Genomic DNA, 24,676 nt, shown 5'->3' with positions numbered 1-24,676 from the left:
CCCCACTGACACCAATAATAACTAAATTCAAACACTCCACAAACAGCCCACTGACACCATTAATAACAACCAAACACTCTGCTAACAGCCCATTGACACCATTAACAACAGCCAAACACTCCACAAACAGCCCATTGACACCCTTAACAGCCAAACACTCTACAAACAGCCCATTGACACCAGTAACTACAGCCAAACACTCCACAAACAGCCCAATGACACCATTAACCACATGGGTGCTCATGACGAGCTCAGTTCGTCATGAGGCACAGTGGCCGTATGCTGATGACGGGATGAGCTCGTCATAACGGCCGCAACGCTCGCACACGGGGCTAATTCCCCATCTGTGCGAGCCTTCCACAGAAACAGGTGTGGCCGTGATGAGCTCAGCTCGTCATGAGCACACGGCCACCGTGCTGCGTGACGAGCTGAGCTAGTCGCGAGCAAAGGGGCGCTGTGCGTGCCCCCTCCTCCCCTGAGCACATTAGGGGAATTGCCCCTGCTGCAAAGGGGTTAACAGCCAAACACTACACAAACAGCCCATTGACACCATAACTACAGCCAAACATTCCCCAAACAGCACCCAAATGACACACTAACTACAGCCAAACACTGCACAATCAGTGCCCCACTGACACCAATAATAACTACAGCTAAACACTGCACAATCAGTGCCCCACTGAAGCCAATAATAACTACAGCCAAACACTGAGTAATCAGTGCCCCACTGAAACCAATAATAACTACATCCCAACACTGCAAATCAGTGCCCCATTCACACCATTAACTACATTCAAGCACTGCACAATCAGCCCATTGACACCATTAATAACAACAACCAAACACTCCACAAACAGCCCAATAACACCATTAATTACAACCAAACACTCTGCTAACAGCCCATTGACACCATTAACAACAGCCAAACACGCCACAAATAACCCATTGACACCATTAACCACATGGGTGCTCATGACGAGCTCAGTTCGTCATGAGGCACGGTGGCCGTGTGCTGATGACGAGCTGAGCTCGTCATAACAGCCGCAACGCTCGCACACGGGGCTAATTCCCCTTCTGTTCTGTGCGAGCGTTCCTCAGAAACGGGTGTGGCCGTGATGAGCTCAGCTCGTCATGAGCATACGCCCACCGTTCTGCAGTACGAGCTGAGCACGTCACGAGCACCGGGGTCGGGGTGCTGTGCACGCCCCCTCCTCCCCCCGGCACATTAGAGGAATTGCCCCGTTGCAAAGGGGTTAACAGCCAAACACTACACAAACAACCATTGACACCATTAACAACCAAACACTCTACGAACAGCCCATTGACACCATTACCTACAGCCAAACACTGCACAGTGTCCCTTTGACACCATTAATAACAGCCAAACACTCCACAAATAGCCCATTGACACCCTTAACAGCCAAGCACTCCACAAGCAGCCCATTGACACCATTACAGCCAACCACTCCACAAACTGCCCATTGACACCATTAACTACAGCCAGACACTCCACAAACAGCCCATTGACACCATTAATTACAACAACCAACCACTCCACAAACTGCCCATTGACCCCATTAACAACAGCCAAACACTCCACAAACTGCCCATTGACACCATTAACTACAGCCAGACACTCCACAAACAGCCCATTGACACCATTAATAACAACAAACACTCCACAAACACCGCCCCAATGACACACTAACAACTACAGCCAAACACTGCACAATCAGTGCCCCACGGACACCAATAATAACTACATTATAACACTGCACAAACAGCACATTGACACCATTAACAACCAAGCACTCCACAAACAGCCTACTGACACCAATATTAACAGCCAACACTGTACAAACAGCCCATTGACACCATTTATAACAACAACCAAACACTCCACAAACAGCCCATTGACACCATTAACAGCCAAACACTGCACAAACAGCCCATTGACACCATTTATAACAACAACCAAACACTCCACAAACAGCCCATTGACACCATTAACAGCCAAACACTCCACAAACAGCCCACTGACAACATTAATAGCCAACCACTCCACAAACAGCGCCCCAATGACACAATTTAACATTGAGCTCAATGGGTTTTTCTACATAAATGCAGCTGATTACTTTATCGATTACTTTCGTACCTCCAGGACTGGATCCTAGATTCAGTGCTGGGATCTAAGCTGAAAACAGATAAGTAAAAACATTTTAGTTATTGCAATGATCCTTGAAGAATAAAAAGGTATTTTAAAACTTCACACAAACTTTTCAGTGAAAATCTAGCAATGTTATCCAATGGGAGAAATTTCAGGTTACAGGTACTTTTTGTTACTGGATTTTGTGATCCAGTACTGGGCTCCTAGGTCCAGCACTGGGATCTCTACTTAAGACAGGTAAGTAATTACAGTTCAGTAGTTGGTACGATTTTTAAGAAATATTTCAAGTTTTAAAAAGTAGACACTTAAAAGAAATTTCATAGAAAAGCGAACAATGCATTCCTATGGAGAAAATTCAGATTACTAGTAAACCCAGTTAGGATTACTTTTGCGGTTCAGTACTGGGCTACAAGGTACAGTACTGGCTTCTCTCCTGATCGCACATGAGTACTTCGGAATTCGGTATTCGGCTGATTTTATAGGAATATTTTAAAGTTTCAAAACTTCACACTTAGAAGATTTTTCGAGTCAAACCAGTCAATGTTATTCTATGGCAGGAAAATGAGTCATCGGTTTTCAGGTGAGTACTCGACTGGTGAAGTTAAGGTTCTGGGCGCAGACTCAGGGGTCCCCCAGGGTCAGGTAGGTACAGTTGGTTCACCCTCAGCGGCACAGGGGCAGCCGGGTGCAGAGGTAGCTAGGCCCAATGTTATCCAATGAGAGGCAGGGGGCCTTTGGTTTGTGGCTGCTGGGCTCCTGGTCACTTCCTCATGGCAAATGGGGAAGTAGGATTGGGTACAGGTTGCACTGCCAGGAGCACTCGGGCGGCTGGGTGCAGGGTGCTTTTGAGCCATCCGGCGCTCAATGTTATTCAAAGGGGATCTTGAAAAGGGAACAATGGCTGCAGGCTCGGGAACGGTGGATCTTCTGGAGCGACCAACACTTCGAGGGGTAAGTTGGGATCTTGGAGGATAGGTAGGCACCCAGGAGTTGGGCACAGGGGGCCGTGGGGCGCAGGGTGGTCTTTTGAGGCTGGGAAATCTTACCCCCTGCTTGTCGCGGTCAGAGGGGTCCTTTGTCATGAGGCTGCAGGCTTCGACGGATTCGTCGAGGAGGGTCCTTGGGATTTCAAGTCAGAATCGCCGGGGGGGGGGGGGGGGGGGGGGCGTCCTCATGGTCTTGAGTCGCTCCAGCACAGGCCGGGTTTGGCGGGTGCAGAGTGTGCAGTGTTGGTGGTTCCGGGCTGATGCCAGGGCTTGTTACTTGCTTTGAGCAGTACCACAGCTCGTGGGAGACCCAGGTTGTCAGTCACAAGGCAGGCAGGTCCTCCGGGGTTTTTGAGGTTGCTGACCACTGCAGACGCCGGGGTATAGCAAGAGCAGGTTCAAGGGTCGACAGGCCGGTAGGACTGGGGCCAAATCAGTTGGTGTCTTCCTCTTTTTAGCAGCTGCACGGCAGGTCTTCTTGTTTCTTGTTCTTCTTTCCTGTTTCGGAATCTGGATCTGTAGAATAAGGTTCAGGGTACCCCTAAAAACTAAATTTAGGGGTGTTACAGTTAGGGTAAGGGCAGGGACCAATGGGTCCCTGTCCTGGGGTGGGTACACCACCTAGCCTGCTCCTCTCCCCCTTCAAGATGGCGGGAGCCCGGGGTTGTGCATCACCTCGCCTCTCCCACCTGAGGGGTGGAGTTGGTACAGGGTGGCACCCCCCCCCCTTTCTGACGTAGGGTTGACCGCCACTCTTCCCACCAGAGTAGGGGTCAGAACGGGTGGAGCCCAGTTGCTGAGTACAGCAAGTGGTCTGGAGAAGGTCACAAAGGCAGAATGCCTTTGAAGCTTCCCCTGCCCATCCTGGGGGAGGCGGCTTGGCACAACCACCAAACACTCCATAAACAGCCCACTGACACCATTAATAACAACAACCAAACACTCTGCAAACAGCCCATCAACACAAATAATAAGAACAACCAAACACTCCACAGACAGCCCATTGACACCATTAATAACAACTAAACACTCCACAAACAACCCACTGACACCATTAATAACAACCAAACACACCACAAACAGCCAATTGACACCATTAACAACAACCAAACACTCAATAGCCCATCGACACCATTAACAGCCAAACACTCCACAAACAGCACCCCAATGACACTCTAATAACTACAGCCAAACACTGCACAATCAGTGCCCCACTCCACTGACACCAATAATAACTACATTCAAACACTGCACAATCAGCCCATTGACGGCAATAATATCTACATTCAAACACTGCACAAACAGCGTATTAACACCATTAACAACAACAACCAAACACTCCACAAACAGCCCATTGACACCATTAACAGCCAAACACTCCACAAACAGCTCATTGACACCATTAACAGGCAAACACTCCACAAACAGCCCCTTCACACCATTAACGACAGCGAAACACTCCACAAACAGCCCATTGACACCATTAACAGCCAAATACATCACAAACAGCCCATTGACACCATTAATAACAACCACCAAACACTCCACAAACAGGCCATTGACAAAATTAACAACAACCAAATACTCCATAAACAGCCTGTTGTGTAGGAATCTATGACCCTAGTGTAATTTTCCCGATTCATGCCCATATATCGGTATAAATTACCCGATCCTTATATAGGCATATAAATCATCACCATATTTAGACTGAGCCTATGCAGCCCAAATACGGCATAGCTACTTCCACTAAGTTCCGAGAATCAACGACGATTTCTTAGAAAAACCCGCCTTCAGCATCTAGGGACTTCCCCTTGCCTGAATACAAATGTAACTAGGAAATCATGGAGTTTTCAATGAACTGAGTCTTTGATGACTTTATTATGTCCAATCATACGTCAAACTCAGCACCTTCAAGGTATAAATATGCCTACATTTGCCCAGACAAACACACAGTGGTTTGGAGCAGATCGACTAACTACTTGCCCGACGCCCTGAAGCAGCAAGTGCCGAAGGAAGCCGACCCGCCAGCTGACGCACTGAGAGAGAGACGCTGTCTTTTCTCCTGCCGAGAAATCCAGCTCCAGTGTTTCCAGGCTACCCTTGCAGGTTGCTGGGAAATCGAGTCCTGAGAGAGAGATAAAAGACCTCCATCATTCTAAATGCAAGGTACGGAGCTGATTAAACCCTTAGAGAATTCTTGGAATAGATTCTTGGCAAAAAACACAAAACTTAAGCTACACCTCACTTACTTCTTCCCCCGTACTAGACTTAGGTTAGGTACACCGGGGTAGGCGTATTTAGAAGCACCAGTTGAGTACTTTTAGTCATTATTTATCACTGTATGTATTTTATGTATTCTATGTTGCTTTTACAGTACTAGTTTAGAATACTTCTCGTATTATATGCCTTGTACCTAATAACCAGTATTACGATTGTAGCAGTACATTTCTTATGCTTGAGAAAGAAGGCTTTTCAATAAATACTTTTTATTGAAAACGCCTGTCTCTCTATTTTCTCAGCACCTCTGGTGAAACGAAGCATGCACGATTGACTGAGTAAAATAGCTATCTATTGTTTCCACGACTCTAGAGATTGATTTCTTTTTCTTGGGAAACAAAGTTGTCATGTTTATGCGGTTGACAGAAACTAATCCCTTCTTGTGAATTCGAGAAAGTTTCTAGTGACCTCTGAGTTAGCTGGCACTCACAATTAAGTTTAATATATTCGCTAGAGACCTAGTCGACCTCAGTCCTACGTCTAAACTACAGGATATATTCTTCCAATGCGCAGAGCCTATTGGGAATATAGGAACTACACGACATGGCGCCCAACGTTTGGTAAGGTGATAATTTAACGCTAGATACTAGAGTAACTCAGTCGTGCTTTTCACACAGACCCTTTCTCCCGTAAAAACTCCAAAAGACGTCTGGAGTGGGTTAAAGGATAATATCCGCCAAAACTGAGTAGGACGAAAACTCCCATGTATTCGTTTTTGGTTTGTTCAACGTTGAAGGATACAGTGTTCCAAAAATATTGTGCACCTAATCGTTGTTTCCTTGAAACTTGCTCTGCAAACTTTCGGTCAACAAAATGTCTGGCAACGAAAGGAACAGAGCTACAGCAGCAGCACAAGCAGTTTTAGACGACACAAGTCTCGAACAAAATGAGCCGAATGCTATAATCATCCCGGCTAATATAAAGAAAACAATTACAATAAAACTCATTGAAAATGGGGTATCACCGAGAGGTGGTAAAGTAATCTTTGTCATAGAGGCACATGAGTATCGGCAGATAGAGGTATTCTATTCATGGATTGTCTTTCCACAAGCAAATCCAGTAACACGCGAGTTTCACTACTACAAAGTAGAAGAACCTCCGGAGGAAAACGTCCCTTTTGAGGACGTTGAAATTCCACTAACTTACCAAAGGCGCCCTACAACATCAAAATCACATAACAAGGCTCGGTCCACTAGGTAGACCAGGAGCGACATGGCCGGTACCAGCCAGCTATACACCACATCCTGACATAAACAATACGACAGGTCCATTATGGTTAGCACAAAAAATTACTCAAATAGAGGCAGTATTCCCTGATAGTACACCTCATGAAAAACACAGGATTCTAACAATCAGTTTACCAATGGGGATTGCACCACACGAAGAGGACTGTGACACTTGGGGTACAGTCTTTGCTTCAATCTACACTAAAAGACATGGTGTGCCGTCCATGGCGGTAATACCAGACGTTTTAAGACCGATTCAAAATGAATACGGTCCAGAACCGGCCTAAAATTTGGGTATGAAACTACTGAAGGGTTTCAAACAAGTCTCGGCTATACTATTAGCCAACATTAAAGGTGGGCTCAGACAATGCTAGACAGCGCAGCAGAAGTAACCATAGTTCGCAAGATCCTGAAGGATCATCTGGAGACAGTGGACTTGAAAGAATGCATTCAAGTTGACACCAGGGTTAGTGCACCCCACAAGTTGTATGAAGTAACACTCCGGATGGAGGGGGACATAACTAGGAAAATAAAAGCTCTCTTTTGGGATAAGCTTTCCAAGGGTTCTGACATTCTTCTAGCTGAACAAGACTGGCCACCTGCATTTGTCAGGGAGTGCCCACATGGCGAAGAGATAATTATGCCAGCCTTCTCAAATCACATTCCAATTTATAAGAAATACACATATGCCAGGAAATGGGCAGTAGCTCAGGCTCCAGCATTATACAAAAATCACGTAGGATGGGATAAGGATTCTCCTCACCGTAAAATCCAGTAAAAAAATCAACCTAGTGCTCAGAGGTATTATCCAATTAAACAAGAAGCTAAAAAACAGGTCAGGGAGATCTTAGATCAACTTGAATACCAAGGGGTAATTGAAACATGCACCTCATCCTTTGTTTCCTGTCTCCAAACCAGACAATACATATCGTCTAGTTTTGGACTACAGGCACTTAAACTCTTTTTGCAAAACTTTTGCAGTACAAAACGCACACAGTGCAGCACTGATGAATAACATTGTGCGGAAAAAATAAAAAATCACATTAGATATTTCAAATGGGTTTTTCTGTCAAAACATTGCAGCTGAAAGGAGGCACTTGACCGCTTTCTCAATCTTGGGGACACAGCGACAATTTTGCCGTCTCCCCCAGGAATTCAAGAATAGTCCAAGGTTATTTTCAGCCAGAGTAACAGAGTTACTACAAATGTATGATGATGAGGCATTATCTAATGTCGATGAAATCTATCTTACAGACGATGATTTGGACGTACACTTGAAAAGAGTGAACACCATAATACTTGGGTCCGCTTCTGAAGGATAAAAATTTAATTTTAAGAAATCACGAATTGCCCACCTCAACATCCTATTCTTAGGATACGAGTTATCAAGTGATGGCAAAAGCCTGGCAGCAAACTTTCTAGAGAAATGTGCGCTGCTCCAACCTCCAAAGATGCTGAAAAACCTAGTCAATTCTAGGTTTCCTGAATTTTGGAAGAACTTATGTTCTAAATTACGCAGAAAGGGTTAAACCTCTCGACGAACTAATCAAACCTGATTTCAAACCAACAAATTGGACTCAAAAACACACAGAAATTTTGCGTTCAGTGCAAATAGACATGTTAGCAAAAATACTGTTAGAAACACGCGATAATGCGCGCAATCTTGTGATCCGAATCATCCCAGGGAGATGCGGATTCACATACCTGACCTTTAAAGAAGGGGAAAAGGTACCAATAGCATACAAATCACACTTGTACACACAAGCAGAAATAAAATTCACTTCTACAGAAAAAGTTCTGACAGCGGTTCAAACTGCAGTAGCAAAAGAGAGCTCTCGAACAGGGTAAACGAATAATGATCGTTACACCTGTACCTGCCTTAGAGGCAGTGACGAAAGCAAGCATTCCCAATGCAAAGGCTTTACATCCACAATGAATTCAATGGGTTAATTCTCTTGCTGCAACATTCGTTGAATACGTTTTTGACCCCTACTTGAAGACACAAGAATTCCTACAATACGAACACTAATGTCCTCTGCAGACCGAAATTCTGCCTCTAGAACATTACGGATGTACAATCTATACAGACAGATCAGCACAGCCCGCAATTGGGGGTAAACAAGCCTATAGTGCTACGTGCGCGATTGATAAAGGACGCTGGCACGAAGGTAAATTTAGACCTATGGTCACTAAAACTCAATCACTCGGAGACTGTTCAGCTCAGCGAGCTGAACTACAGGCTTTCAAGATGGCGCTTGAAAATACAGATCGCGAATTCCCCACACTCAGTGTGCGATTCGTACTTCTGCGTTGAATCCGACAACGAACACTTGAAGAACTGGGTTCGAAACGGTTTCAAAAATACAAAAGGTGGCACAATCAAGCATAAAATGCTTTGGGAACAAGTAGTTCTTTTGCAAAAATAACTACAACAGACTCGCGTCATACATACACTGAGTCATCAGCGTGATGACGTTGCAGGGAATTTATTGGCTGATGAAGCCGCGAAGACAGCTGTGCAAACGACTTCCGTAGCTACAATCAATCGTTTTAAAACGACGAAAGACGGTGAAACAATGCTAGCAGTCAAAGCCTCAATGGAAGACAGCTATGCAGCGTTACCTCTAAACTATCCACTCACGTATACCTACATAATTGATGCAAACTCCGTTCCTTTTGCTCGAATCCCTGGAGTGGGGGACAGAGTAATTCCAAACAGGAACCGGAGAGCTGCTTTGGTACACGAACCACATATGGGAAAGAGTGAGACATCGAGGGATCTTAGAATCTCTAATAGAACTAGAAGAGATGTACAGCTGGCCAGGAATGAGTGTCCAGGTTTACGAAATTGGAATAAACTGTGATACCTGTTATGAATATCTTAGTTTTGAAAACCACCAGATACCTGACTACAGTGTAGCCAGCCCAGTTCAGACACCATTGGTAGACAGCATTAAACTATCTACCCGCAAACGTCATAATGGACGAATGCAGTCCCACAACTACTAGGACAAGATTTATTTGGATGCGGCCCCAGCGCTCGGCCGACGCCAGAACTGTTATAAAGGATCTGCGAGTCTTTATCAGTACATACGCAATCGGCACGCTACATTCTGACCAAGGTCCTCCGTTTAGCTCTCGAGCTCACAAAGAGGCCATGGCTAGCTTGGGCGTTGCATAGTGGTATTCTAGTCCCTTCCATCCTGAGGGTAATGCGTTAGTGGAAAGAAAAAAACGTTACATGAAGCAATCCATAACAGCTAAGGTATTGGGTTCGGGTGATGGGTGGGTCAAACATCTAATAAGTGTCCAACGTAGTCTTAACAATCTGCCAAGAAATTCTCGGGGTGGAATCACTCCATATGAATTAATGTTTGGTACTAGAATGATAATCAAAGACCTCGATTGTCAAACTTCAGTGGTGGAACAAAAACCCTTTGATGTCAAAGATCGTTTGGCTGTCTTACAGGACTTAAATGACACAAGAAGAAGTCTGAGTAACACAATACAGAAGCAAAACGACCACTGAAGAAAAACTACCTGTCCCAGCAAGACCTGTCTGGATTGCAACGATTGGGGTTGTAGTCAGGGAGAAGATCGCGGTAAAGAAGGAATTTGGGCTTTCTTACAGAAAAGCAGTACCTGTCTAAGCTATCCATGGAACAAGATCAGTATTACTACCGCCCCTTGCTGGTAAAAGGGAGAACAGAGTTGTAGCCATCGACCTGGTCAAACTACATCATGTGGCCGATAATAAGTAGTAGGACCAGTGGACTCCCGAGAAGTAGCAGACGACCAAATCTTGCTACAATCCAAGAGGTTCAAACTGAAAGACTTATCACCTTTGATAAACCTAAGTAAGAAGAGAAGGACTATGCAAAAAATCCATGGAACTTGTGCCTCTGGGTACCTAACTACCAGTTTTGTCAAGAAACACCAGTCTATAATGATATAGCATCTGACTATACCAACATGGCAAAAGAAGACACCGCTACAGTGATTTCAAGTAATCCGGATACAATTCCAACAATTGACAGAACTGCCTCTGGCTATTTTATCAACTTTGATACATTTTCTGAGGATCCCAGTGAACCTGAAATACGCCAGCAAAAAAAACTTTCAAAGACAAAATACCAGAACTCTTTCATCTACTTGAAAAAACATATCTGGTATCACCATGGGTTGAATTTTGGATGTTAGGTGTACTTTTCCTCCTACGCTGGATCATACTCGTGTTAAGTTTTGGGAAGGACGATAGAAGGAAAATATAGTACTATGGACACAGCAAGTAAGAAATTAAACTTTGTCCTGAAACCTCACAAATCATCTCATCGTGAAAGAAGAGACCAGTCATCAGTAAACATCACAGCCTCAACGACACTAATAACTACAGCCAAACACTGCACAATCAGTGTCCTACTGACACCAATAATAACTACAGTCAAACACTGCACAATCAGTGCCCCACTGACACCAATAATAACTACATTCAAACAGAGCACAATCAGTGCCCCACTGACACCAATAATAACTACATTCAAACACTGCAAAAGCAGCCCATTGACACCAATAATAACTACATTCAAACACTGCACAATCAGCCCATTGACACCAATAACAACCACCAAAAACTGCACAAACAGCCCATTGACACCATTTATAACAACAACCAAACACTCCACAGAGAGCCCATTGAACCCATTAACAACAACCAAAAACTCCACGAACAGCCCATTGACACCATTAACAGCCAAACACTCCACAAACAGCCCATTGACACCATTAACAGCCAAACACTCCAAAAACAACCCATTTACACCATTAATAGCAATAAACACTCCACAAACAGTCCATTTACACCATTAACAGCCAAACACTCCACAAACAGCCCATTGACACCATTATTAGCAACAACCAAACACGCCACAAACAGCCCATCGACACCATTATCAGCCAAACACTCCAAAAACAGCCCATTGACACCTTTAATAGCAACAACCAAACCCTCCACAAATAGCCCATTGACACCATTACTAAGAACAAACACTCCACAAACAGTCCATTGACACCATTAACAGCCAAACACTCCACAAGCAGCCCTTGACACCATTAACAGCCAAACACTCCACAAACAGCCCATTGACACCATGAACATAGTCACAAACTCCACAAACAGCCCATCGACACCAATAACAGCCAAACACCCCAAAAACAGCGCCCCAATAACACACTAATAACTACATCCAAACACTGCACAATCAGTGCCCAAATGACACTAATAATAACTACAGCCAAACACTGCAAAATCAGTGCCCCACTGACACCAATACTAACTGCATTCAAACACTGCACAATCAGCCCATTGACACCAATAACTACATTCAAACATTGCACAATCAGCACATTGACACCAATAATAACTACATTCAAACACTGCACAAACAGCCCATTGACACCATTAACAACAACAACCAAACACTCCAAAAACAGCCTACTGACACCATTAAGAACTACAGCCAAAGATTGCAAAATCAGCCCATTGATACCATACCCACAGCCAAACACTCCCCAAACAGCGCCCGCACCATTAATAACAGCCAAACACTGCACAAACAGCCCATTGACACCAATAATAACTACATTCAAACACTGCACTAACAGCCCATTGGCACCATTAGCTACAGCCAAACACATCACAATCAGTGTCCCATTGACACCATTAAAAATAGCCAAACACTCCACAAACAGCCCATTGACACCATTAACTACAGCCAAACACTTCACAAACAGCCCATTGACACCATTAACAACAACCAAACACTCCACATTGAAACCATTAACAGCCAAACACTTCACAAACAGCCCATTGACACCATTAACAACAACCAAACACTCCACATTGAAACCATTAACAGCCAAACACTCCACAAACAGCCTATTTACACTATTAAGAGGCAAACACTCCGCAAACAGCCCATTGACACCGAAACGCCAACCAGATGGGAGGAGGCATCGCCATCATCCACACCATCCGTCTCACGACCAGCACCGACAACACCCTGACCAGCGCCGAACACCTGCATTTCCAGATCCACACCAACCCGAACACCACCCTCAGAGGCACCCTGATCTACCGACCCCCTGGACCACGCACACAATTCAGCGAGGACATCACCGACTTCGTCAGCCCGCATGCCCTCCCCTCCGCTGACTACATCCTCCTGGGAGACCTCAACTTCCATCTAGAGAACAACAACGACCGCAACACCAGCACCCTGCTCGACAACCTCGCCAACCTGGGACTCAAGCAACTGGTGTCCACCCCCACCCACCTCGCCAGACACACACTCGACGCAGTCTTCTCTTCCAGCACAGACATCGACTTCAGCCACGCCACAGAGCTTCATTGGACGGACCACAGCTGCGTCCACTTCACCTTCAAGAGAACAACGACCCACCAACACCAGCAACAGGCCGCCCACAGAAGCTGGAACAAGATCACAGCAGACCAGCTCGCCACCTCCCTGGGCCAGCACCCTCCTGCCAGCTCAGCGAACCCCAGCCAGGCCGCCGACAACCTCACGAAGTGGATCAGCAACTGCGCGGACGAACTCGCCCCACTGAGGACCCCGCCTAGCAGACCCGGCAGCAAGAAGGCTCCATGGTTCACCGACGAACTCAAGAGCTCCAAGAAGAACTGCCGAGCCCTCGAGAAAGTCTGGAGAAAGGAAGCGACACCGGACAACAGGACCTCCTTCAAACTTGCCACCCGGAAACACCACCAGCTGATCCGCCCCGCCAAGAAAACAGCATTCAAGGACCGGTTGGACAACAACGCACACAACTGCAAGGAACTCTTCAACATCGTGAAAGAGCTTTCCAACCCCAGCGCAGGAAACAACGACATCACCCCATCGCAAGACCTCTGCAACTCCCTCGCTTCATACTTCCACAACAAGATTGCGGACATACACAACAGCTTCTACAACCAACCAACGCACACCATGACCGAACAACCACACCCCACCACCACCCTCCACGCCTGGACCCCGATCAGCACCGAAGACACCATCCGCACGATGAACTCCATCCACTCCGGATCACCGACCGACCCCTGCCCTCACCACGTCTTCAACAAGGCCGACGCTGTCATCGCACCCCACCTGCGAGACATCATCAACACATCCTTCGACACCACCATCTTCCCTGAGAGCTGGAAACACGCCGAACTCAGCGCTCTACTCAAGAAACCAACAGCGGACCCCACCGACCTCAAGAACTACCGCCCCATCTCGCTCCTCCCGTTTCCAGCCAAAGTCATCGAGAAGACCGTCAACAAGCAGATGGCCGCCTTCCTCGAGACAAACGGATCCCTCGACCCCTCACAGTCCGGCTTCCGAGCCAATCACAGCACCGAGACCGCCCTCATCGCCGCCACCGATGACATCCGAGCCCTGATGGACAATGGAGAAACAGCGGCCCTCATCCTCCTAGACCTCTCCGCGGCATTCGACACGGTCTGCCACCGCACCCTAGTACGGCTCCTCAGCAACATCGGAATCCAGGACAAGGCGCTGGAATGGATCATCTCCTTCCTCGACGGAAGAACTCAGAGAGTCCGCCTACCACCGTACAAGTCAGAGGCCTCCGAAGTCATCTGCGGCGTCCCTCAAGGATCATCTCTGAGCCCCACCCTCTTCAACGTCTACATGAGCCCCCTCGCGGCCATCGTACGCAAACACAACCTCAGCATAATCTCCTACGCCGACGACACCCAGCTGATCCTCTCCCTGACCAACGACCCCACCGCCGCCAGAGCCAACCTGCACGAAGGGATGAAAGAGGTAGCCGAGTGGATGACGACCAGCCGCCTGAAACTGAACTCGGACAAGACGGAGGTCCTCATCCTGGGCCCCTCACCCTCCACCTGGGACGACTCCTGGTGGCCTCCCGCCCTGGGCACCGCACCCAAACCGACAGACCATGCACGCAACCTGGGCTTCATCCTGGACTCCTCCCTCTCCATGACCAGGCAAGTCAACAACGTCTCCTCGGCGTGCTTCAACACCCTACCGCCCTTCTGGAAAAACCCACAGCGGACCCCACCGAACTCAAAAATTACCGCCCCATCTCGCTTCTTCCATTCCCGGCCAAAGTCATCGAGAAACAACCAGCTCGCCGCCTTCCTCGAAGCCAACAAATCCCTCGACCCCTCACAATCTGGCTTCCGAGCAAAACACAGCACTGAGACCGCCCTCATCGCAGCAACAGACGACATTCGAACTCTACTGGACAATGGAGACACAGTCGCCCTCATCCTCCTTGACCTCTCCGCAGCATTCGACACAGTCTGCCACAGCACCCTTTTACAACGCCTCAATAACATCGGAATCTAAGGAAAAGCACTTGAATGGATCACCTCGTTCCTCACCGGAAGAACCCAGAGAGTCCGCCTTCCACCATTCAAGTCCGAGGCCTCTGAAGTCATCTGCGGCGTACCACAAGGATCCTCACTCAGTCCCACCCTCTTCAACGTATACATGAGCCCCCTCGCGGCCATCGCACGCCAACACAACCTCAACATCATCTCGTACGCGGATGACACTCAACTGATACTTTCTCTCACCAATGACCCCAACACCGCCAAAACTAACCTACATGAAGGAATGAAAGAAGTCGCCGAATGGATGAAACAAAGCCGTCTGAAACTGAACTCAGACAAAACAGAAGTCCTCATTCTAGGTACATCCCCCTCTGCATGGGACGACTCCTGGTGGCCGGAAGCCCTCGGAAAAGCACCCATCCCGACAGACCACGCACGGAACCTAGGCGTCATCCTGGATTCTTCACTCTCAATGAACAGACAAGTCAGCGCCGTATCCTCTTCCTGCTTCAACATTCTTCGCATGCTCAGAAAAACATTTCGCTGGATCCCCTCCGAAACAAGGAAAACAGTCACCCACGCTCTGGTCACGAGCCGACTGGACTCTGGAAACACCCTCTACGCAGGTACCACCGCAAAACTCCAGAAGAAACTCCAACGAATCCAAAACGCCTCAGCCAGACTCATATTAGACATCCCACGCAACGAACACATCTCTGGTCACCTTAAAGACCTCCACTGGCTACCCGTCAATAAGAGGATCACTTTCCGACTGCTTACCCACGCACACAAATCACTCTACGACATCGGTCCAGGATGCCTCAACTCACGACTGTCCTTCTACACCCCCTCCCGCCAACTACGTTCTTCCAGCCAAGCCCTCGCCACTGTACCTCGCATCAACAAAACCACCATGGGAGGCAGATCCTTTTCATACCTGGCTGCTAAAACATGGAACTCACTCCCCCCTTACCTTCGCCTTACCCAGAACCACCTAGCATTCAGAAAGCAACTTAAAACGTGGATATTTGACAAGTAATCCTCCTCTCCTCCTAAGCGCCTTGAAACCCTCTGGGTATGTAGTGCGCTATATAAATTTTATGACTTGACTTGACTTGACTGACACCATTAACAGCCAAACACTCCACAAACAGCCCATTGACACCATTAATTGCAACAAACACTCCACAAACAGCCCACTTACACCATTAACAGCCAAACACTCCACAAACAGCACATTGACACCATTAATAACAAGCAAACACTCCACAAACAGCCCATTGCCACCATTAATAACAGCCAAACACTCCACAAACAGCCCATTGACACCATTAAACGCAACAACCAAACACTCCACAAATAGCCCATTGAAACTATTACTAAGAACAAACACTCCACAAACAGTCCATTGACACCATTAACAGCCAAACACTCCACAAACAGCCCATTGACACCATTATTAGCAACAAGCAAACACTCCACAAATAGCCCATTGAAACAATTACTAAGAACAAACACTCCACAAACCGTCAATTGACACCATTAACAGCCAAACACACAAACGGCCCATTGATACCATTAATAACAAGCAAACACTCCACAAACAGCCCATTGACACCATTAATAACAACCAAACGCTCCACAAACAGCCCATTGACACCATTAATAGCAACCAAACACTCCGCAAACAGCCCATTGACACCATTAATAAAACAAGGCGCTTTACAAGACTGGCCGGTCGCCTTTTCAAGAACAGTTAACTTAGTACGTGCCCAGCAGGAACATTACATCTGGCTCTTCATTTATGGTTACGGTCCCAAGAGTCAAATGAGCCCACTGGGGAGGCAGAACGCTAGCCTATCAGGGGGAACTATGGAACTCTCTCCCCCTGGCTCTCTGCGCACAGCCGGGGCTGCAGGCTTTTAGAAAGCAGCTGAAGACTTGGCTTTTTCCACAGTAAATCAGTGATGTCCCCTGGTTCTTTCTTCTCCACCCACCCCCCTACCTATGACTTCCTCTTTCTGGACTGAATCGGTTTAGTGCTAAGACACCCTCGGGTAATGTGGGCTATATAAAATCATCTCATTCATATTTAGGGTGGGACAACCTCCAAATGAATACATTCTGGCGTTTTTAGTTGGGTCATAGGGGGCACAATCGGATGTGATGGTTCCTGTGTCAGTTTTCAACACACACACCCCTCCCCTCACATAGGGACTTCACTTCACTGGACCATGTTTTGGGCATTGGATCACGCGGCTGGTCTGTTACACACAGATCAAAGCAGCAGGCGTTCAGCCTCTTAAACTATCTCATTGACACCAGTTCCCTTAAAATTCAAGCAAAGGACTCAATGACTAAAGCCCACTAGCACAACACCTTTCCCCTTCAACCCCACTGGAGGGATCTACCATTGATTAAAGGGGCAGCCTCGCCATGGTGAAATATGTAGGTGTGGGCGGTGTTGGTCATTACAGTTTCTGAACTGCCCTACAGTAACCCCACAGGAAATGCCTAAGATTCCCCTGGCAAGGAGTTGCAAGCACTGCAGATGCAAAAGTAGTTCTGGTCTTTCGTCGGTGCTTGATTGAATTCGTGACGGTCTCCAGCGGAGGGCGCTAGTGTGCAAGCAGAGCAGTAGAGCAGAACGGTGCAGTGGCAGCTGAGACTGCGGCGAGCAAGACGCCATCGCCATCGCCATTTCAGCGGTCGTGCCAAGTTGATCGCTGCTGGTAAAAACGGCCTCCCCTGGTGTGAGCTTCCGCGAATTACTGGCGGTAAGCGGCGTTAAGCGTTAAGCCTCGGGGGCCGCAGGAGCATCACCGGACAGCAGACGGACACGGCGGCGAGACGAGGTGAGGCGTGTTGCACCAGTGTTTCTGGACGCTCTCCCCCCTGCCTCTTGTGTCTGGCCATAATCGGACACAATCCCCACCTGCAGTGTGTCTACAGAGGAAGGGAGGCGAGGGAGTGTCTGAGCGGCCGGCGGGCAGCTACTACAGTCTGTGGTGTGGAGTTTTACAGATATCTGCAAGCTGACCGGGGTTCGAGTCAATTCTCACCCCATATCATTCTCGGCACTTGGACTGCTGGCCGTTCCACTGATTTTATGGAATATTGAATATGAATATTGATCTTTTGATCTTTTGAACTTGAAGAGTGTTGCTGCCAGTGGTCAGTAGAGCGCAGCAGAGAGCTAAAAAAACAGTGAAGGAGAAACAGAATAAAAACGAAAACGAAAGACTTGACAGTCCAGGTTACTGATTACAGCTACAGCTGCAGCAGGCCCTCACGGGTGGGAGGTTTTCGCACTGGCTGTATTATTGGCAGCATCTTAAACGCATTTTAAACGCGTTTAACAAGCATTTTATGTATTTTTCTTAAATACTTTACTTTAAGCATTTTAAGCATTTTTATAAAGAATTATTAAATCGCCCTTTCGGACAAACATGTAACTAACGGAAATATCTTCCGGACGAGCTGCTTAACAGTTGTGGCAGACTACTGGCAGCCTAACAACAGAATAACAGAATAACAGCAGACTAACTGCGTGTTAAATAGCTGACACAAGGGCTCCACCAAGGGCTCCACCAGGCTCGATCATCTACCATATACCTGGAAAAGTTGTCTTTTAAAGTGCCTTCCAAGCCAGTAGTCACCCCACCTCATACAATACACTCCGCAAACCACACCTCGCTATCCTCCCTGACGGCAGCTATTCTATTTCAGAGGGACAGACAGGCTTGGGAGGGGGAGTGGAGGTGGAGTGGAGTGAGAATTGGAGTAGAGGTGGTAGAGGCGGCAGAGGTGGTACAACGGGCACAGATAGCAGGATCTCGGCCTGACTAGTACTGTGGAAGGCTTGGGAAGGCCTGGTAAATATACAAATATACGACGAGCCACAAATTAGAAGGAAGCCAAGAAGGAAAAAAAAAAAAAAAGTAGAAAAAATAAAATCTAGAAGCCATAGTTCTAAGAAAACACAAATCAGACGGATCTCTGGCGGACCTTATTAAATAAACCTGAAAGAATGAGATCTGGAACAGTGCGGCACAACATAAGTGTAAGGTCAAAAAAAGATGACGAAGACAGGAACCAGGTTACACAAAAGTCAAGTAGAAAAAGGAAGAGGATGGAACAACAAAGAGAGAGACTAGTGTCGGCACCTGAGCTAACAGCTCCAAGTTCAAAACAAAGTAATATTGGGATTCAAAAATTCTTCTATCTAAAAGACCCCATGGCGTCAATTTACGGGCAAACAAAGGAAGAAGCACTCCAACCTAGCCCAATCACACCGGTGCCAAGTGTAAAAGAGAATGTCCAGTTACCATCAAATAGCATGAAGGAGAAGAAAAAAGACTCACAGGACTTTCATAGTGAGAGTAGTCCAACAAACAACCCAATAGACCTGCAACAAACCTCTCGGTCTTTCGCCAAGCAAAAGAGTAACTCTGGCAAGTCCATTGTGGTAATAGCCCAAATAAATAAGAATGACTCTCAAACTCATGAATCAGATAAGGAAATAAAGACCAAGGATAAGGGCAAGGTGAAAGAAGAAAAAATGGGGAATAATTTGGTGGCCGGGCAAAATGCCGCACTGGATGACTCGGTTTCGGTTTCAAAGCTTTTATTCGATTTGTAAACAAATCATACAAGCAAAACATGAAATCAATCCATTACATTAAAAATTTAGAAAATACAAAATTTATACAGGAATCCGAGAAAATTCATGTAAAGATAGGACACATACTAGCACACGTTAATATTGGATCATAATTAAGGAAGACACATAAAAGTGGCAAAAGGAATAGAAGTTAACAGTTAAAATCGTACAGACAGGAGTAGATAAATTAACACAAAAGATTAATCCTGGCAGCTGTACGTTGAGCAACAAACCCCCGCATGATCATAGGACATAAAAATTTCATTTTAAAATTTGTTAATACAAGAAAAGAAAAACATGTACAGACAGGGTTAAGGATATATTGAACACTCGCCCTGGCAGCTGTACGTTTTGAAAAGTTCAGACAGGAATATAAAAATTATGGCAACACAATACTTTTCCTGGCAGCTGTACATTTCAAAATATAGGTTGCAACATAAAAACATATGGGGCAAACAAAGGAAGAAGCACTCCAACCTAGCCCAATCACACTGGTGCCAAGTGTAAAAGAGAATGTCCAGTTACCATCAAATAGCATGAAGGAGAAGAAAAAAGACTCACAGGACTTTCATAGTGAGAGTAGTCCAACAAACAACCCAATAGACCTGCAACAAACCTCTCGGTCTTTCGCCAAGCAAAAGAGTAACTCTGGCAAGTCCATTGTGGTAATAGCCCAATCACACCGGTGCCAAGTGTAAAAGAGAATGTCCAGTTACCATCAAATAGCATGAAGGAGAAGAAAAAAGACTCACAGGACTTTCATAGTGAGAGTAGTCCAACAAACAACCCAATAGACCTGCAACAAACCTCTCGGTCTTTCGCCAAGCAAAAGAGTAACTCTGGCAAGTCCATTGTGGTAATAGCCCAATCACACCGGTGCCAAGTGTAAAAGAGAATGTCCAGTTACCATCAAATAGCATGAAGGAGAAGAAAAAAGACTCACAGGACTTTCATAGTGAGAGTAGTCCAACAAACAACCCAATAGACCTGCAACAAACCTCTCGGTCTTTCGCCAAGCAAAAGAGTAACTCTGGCAAGTCCATTGTGGTAATAGCCCAAATAAATAAGAATGACTCTCAAACTCATGAATCAGATAAGGAAATAAAGACCAAGGATAAGGGCAAGGTGAAAGAAGAAAAAATGGGGAATAATTTGGTGGCCGGGCAAAATGCCGCACTGGATGACTCATGGCCAACCTCCTTCTCCTTACCTGACGACATAATCTTGGACATACAAACAGGAATGGAAAAAAAACTCCCAATCCCAGTTAGAAGCATCCCTAAAGATCATCCAAGGTCCGCAAGCCAATTATAGATCACAAGATCACCAGAAAAACGGACCAGGTGGTAATGGAAGGCTGGAATCTACACCATTGCATTCAAGTGTCAACCCCCACGAACGGGACAAAGGCCAAAACAGAACTAAAGGATGGTCTAAAAACAATTTAAACCAGGAATCTACTATTACGATATCATCTATGAGTAGGGCAGATGAAGAATCAGATGTACAGGAAACACCGTTCAGAGAAGAAGATAAGACCCCATGGAGTAAAACATTATTAAACACCTTAGACCAGGCAATTAAAGCACTGAACTTTCAGTCAGATAAAATGGACGTTCAGATTGACTTAATAAATCTAATTGCGGGTCATATTTCAGGTATAAACACCAGGCTGGACCATATGGCAACCCTGCTTTTAGGGAGGGTTGACAAGGGATTCCACAAAGAGACAATCCAGCCAAGCTGTGTATGTGGCAAATTAGTGGATAATATGTCAAACTTACCAGTAATATTAAATGACATACTAAGGGCGGTTCAATCATCAGTGGATATAAAACACAACATCAAAACTACGAGCAGTAAAGGGGCAATAAAATCTGACGTTGAAATTGGGAGCCAACACATAGTAAGAGACACTACCCAAAACAGCTATGTAGAGGAAGAGATAAGCAAGTTAGGTAAAGAAAAATCTGACAATGAAGCAGGTCAAACAGAGGACGACCAACGTGCAACAACCCAGACTAAAGTCAAGTTAACAAAAAGACAAAGAAAGCGCGCCAGGAAAGGGAGGGCACAACTTAAATTCCAACCTCCGACAGTCATTCATACGTATCCCATCTTTCACCATACCAACACTAAGAAAGAAAAACCAGCTTCTGAAGTATCTGTTTCAAATCCTATAGGCATGTCCCCAGATCAATCAGCCCAGTCAAGTGCAGCGAATGGGAATAGCCGGATTACAGAATCATCAATCCTCTCAACCTCCATAAAACCAAATCACAAACAAGGGATTAAACAATTGAAGAGCCAGAAAAAGAAACAAAAAAAAATCCCACGAACACAGGATAAAGATAAGACTCAAGACGAGATTGACGAAAGGGTCTTAAACCAAGAGGCCTGTATAAATCAGATTGTAACAATTCACCAGATAGACTAAATACAAATACCCCAGGCCAAACCAGCAAACCAAGACATAAGGTCCCAAAATGACCCAACTAACGTGGATACTAAACAAAATATAATAGATAAAAATAACCAAAGCCAATCCATAAAAAGAGCAGATGAAAAGGAAAACAGAAGAACACCAATAAAAATTAATTCAAACGAAGAAGGACGAACCTGCAGTATCCATCGAGCAAACAAACACATAACGTGTACCCAAATACTTCAAAATACGAAGATTGGCAAAAACACGGACAGGATTAATGAACCCATTACCCACCCTAAAAGAACAGACAGTTCATATGAAGAAATAACAATAAAAACTCTGAGTCAAGGGAGAAGAATAAACGTAAAAGGTGAAACAACACAAAACACAAAATCAGAAGAAGAAAAAAATGCAAAATTGAGCTCAGAAACACAAGCAGAAACAAACAATAAACTGGCATTCATACCTGAATACCAGACAACAGGGCGCCAAGACTTTTTGAATAGAGGCAATATAATGCGGCTACTAAGAGAAATCCCAGAACTGGACGATATAGCATCCCAAGATCTTCTGTCCGTAGAATTTAAGCACACAAAAAATATTTCAGAGGTAGAAGAGTCCTTAACCACCTGGTCATGTAAGGACATAGTTGACAGAATACTTGCAATGAGCACGTCCTTTGAAGCCTGGGGCATAGCACTGAGGCGGGACGAACGGAAAAAATATCCATTTCCACTTCTAAAAAACATAAGTATTGGTAAAAAAAAACTGGAAGAGGGGAACACCAAAAAATCATGCCTAAAGGGAGCTTGTTCAGTAACTCCACAAAAAATATTACAAGATATAAGGAGACACGAAAATGCATCGGTGCAAGGAGGCGCTCAGGAACAGATTAGTCTTGGGTGGCATCGGTTTTAAGCAACAAATGTTCCTAACATGTCCGGTTACTTAAAAGAAGATACAACACTACATCCACGGAGAACAGTTGGTAACCAAAAGGAATCCACTGCTGCAAACCCACACATGATCAGCCTCTGTTCCTGGAATGTTCATGGTTTTAATAGTATGGGGCACGACCATGAAACCGCAAACTTCTTGGATCAACACGACTTAATATTGCTACAAGAAACCTGGAACCTGCGCCAAGTTTCCATCCCGGGTTATATCGAGTGTCACGTCCTTGCCGAAAAACTCTCTAAATTTGATCATCCTAGAGGAGGCTTATCAACGTATATCGCCCAACAATATAGATGGCAATCGGAAGAATTAGACACTGTGGTAAACTGGATACAAGCAATAAAACTTACGGAGAAGTTGGACTCTGGTTCAGATATTTGCAATCTGTTAGTGCTTAACGTTTATATACACCCAGAAAAGAAAGAGAAAAAAGAAAAACTGATAACACTACTAACCTTGATCAGGGCTTTGCAAAGTACTCATGCGTCGCATTCCATGATTATCTCAGGGGACTTCAATAGTAATCTAACAAAAGATGACAAAATAACTCAAGCTCTCGGAAAACTGGGCCTTTTTATCCTGAACAAGAAAAATAGTGTGGTCAGTGGCACACCTATAACTTTTGTAAGCGGTAATCGAAAGTCAACAATTGACTTCACAATAATGAGCAACAGCTTGATATCGATGGTGAGCTCATTTTCGGTGGAGCAACGTGTGGAAAGCGACCATCTTCCTCTAATTACCAAAATAAAAATGTTGGTCAGCAAGACGGAAAAACAAAACACCGTCATCCAGTACACCGAAAAATTCAATCTACGTAAACTGAAATGGGGAGGTAAAGATATAAAACCAACAATGGATAAATTCAAAAATGAACTGCTCAGACTAACATCGGAAGAAAAAAAAAACCCGGTAAAAACATGGGAACATCTATGTGAAGCAGTAACAAGAAATCCCCCAATTATAAATCAAAATTCGAGAAGAATCAATACTGGGAAAAAGCCTTGGTATAACATCACCTTGAGAGAGGAAAAAAGAAAAATCGCACGAGAAGTTCGAAAACAGGTACTATTGATAAAAAGTGGAATAAAACCAGATAAGTCAAAATTGAAAGTCATGCGGAAAAGATATAATATCATGCTGAGTAGCGCAAAAACATCGTACCAAGAGGAAATGTGGACAAAATTACTAATTGCCGGGAAACACAATAATGCCAGATCATTTTGGGGTATTATTAATAAATTGACAAAGGGGAATACCCTAAGACAGGAGGCAGGCATTGGAGAAAGCAAGTGGACTCAGCATGTTAAAAACATGTTTATCGACAAGATGGATGGTCAGAACTGGCCCTGTAAATCAGATTGCAAATCCTGCATTAGAAATTCCGAACATGCGGAAACTATCTTAAGAATAGGTCATAATCCACCAGAAGTAAGTCTGAAGCTAACTTTGGGTTGTGGAATTGGGGACAAAGGGAAACTTGAAAACATACTTGTTAGTAAATCAGAAAAATTAGTAAACACCGTGCCTGATACCCTAGTAACAACAGATCAGCTGAAAGCTATAATAAACCACCTGAAAAAAGAGGG

General features: G+C 45.3%; 2 protein-coding genes across 9 annotated transcripts in view; one reads left to right on the top strand and one right to left on the bottom strand.

Annotated features, from left to right (window-relative positions):
• Positions 1-24,676, bottom strand: part of LOC147725801 (uncharacterized) — a 626,472-nt gene that overhangs the window by 477,592 nt on the left and 124,204 nt on the right. For 5 of the 8 annotated variants that reach the window (XM_086959971.1, XM_086959976.1, XM_086959973.1 and 2 more), the window contains exon 3: positions 2,156-2,194. The exons of the other annotated variants lie outside the window; for them this stretch is intronic. The gene's annotated coding sequence lies outside the window, so the exon portion shown is untranslated. The remainder of the gene's footprint in view (positions 1-2,155; positions 2,195-24,676) is intronic. 8 annotated transcript variants of the gene reach the window in all.
• LOC147725802 (uncharacterized) lies at positions 18,785-23,496 on the top strand. Its single transcript, XM_086962792.1, has 2 exons — positions 18,785-19,585; positions 20,828-23,496. Exon 2 carries the CDS (start codon positions 21,180-21,182, stop codon positions 22,137-22,139), a length of 960 nt encoding a protein of 319 aa, XP_086818918.1. The 5' UTR covers positions 18,785-19,585; positions 20,828-21,179; the 3' UTR covers positions 22,140-23,496.

This window comes from Lissotriton vulgaris, chromosome 3_1 (assembly GCF_964263255.1).
Source record: "Lissotriton vulgaris chromosome 3_1, aLisVul1.2, whole genome shotgun sequence".
Classification (NCBI taxonomy): domain Eukaryota; kingdom Metazoa; phylum Chordata; class Amphibia; order Caudata; family Salamandridae; genus Lissotriton; species Lissotriton vulgaris.
The sequence above is the reverse complement of the archived record's forward strand: the minus strand, read 5'-3'. Positions and strand labels throughout refer to the sequence as shown.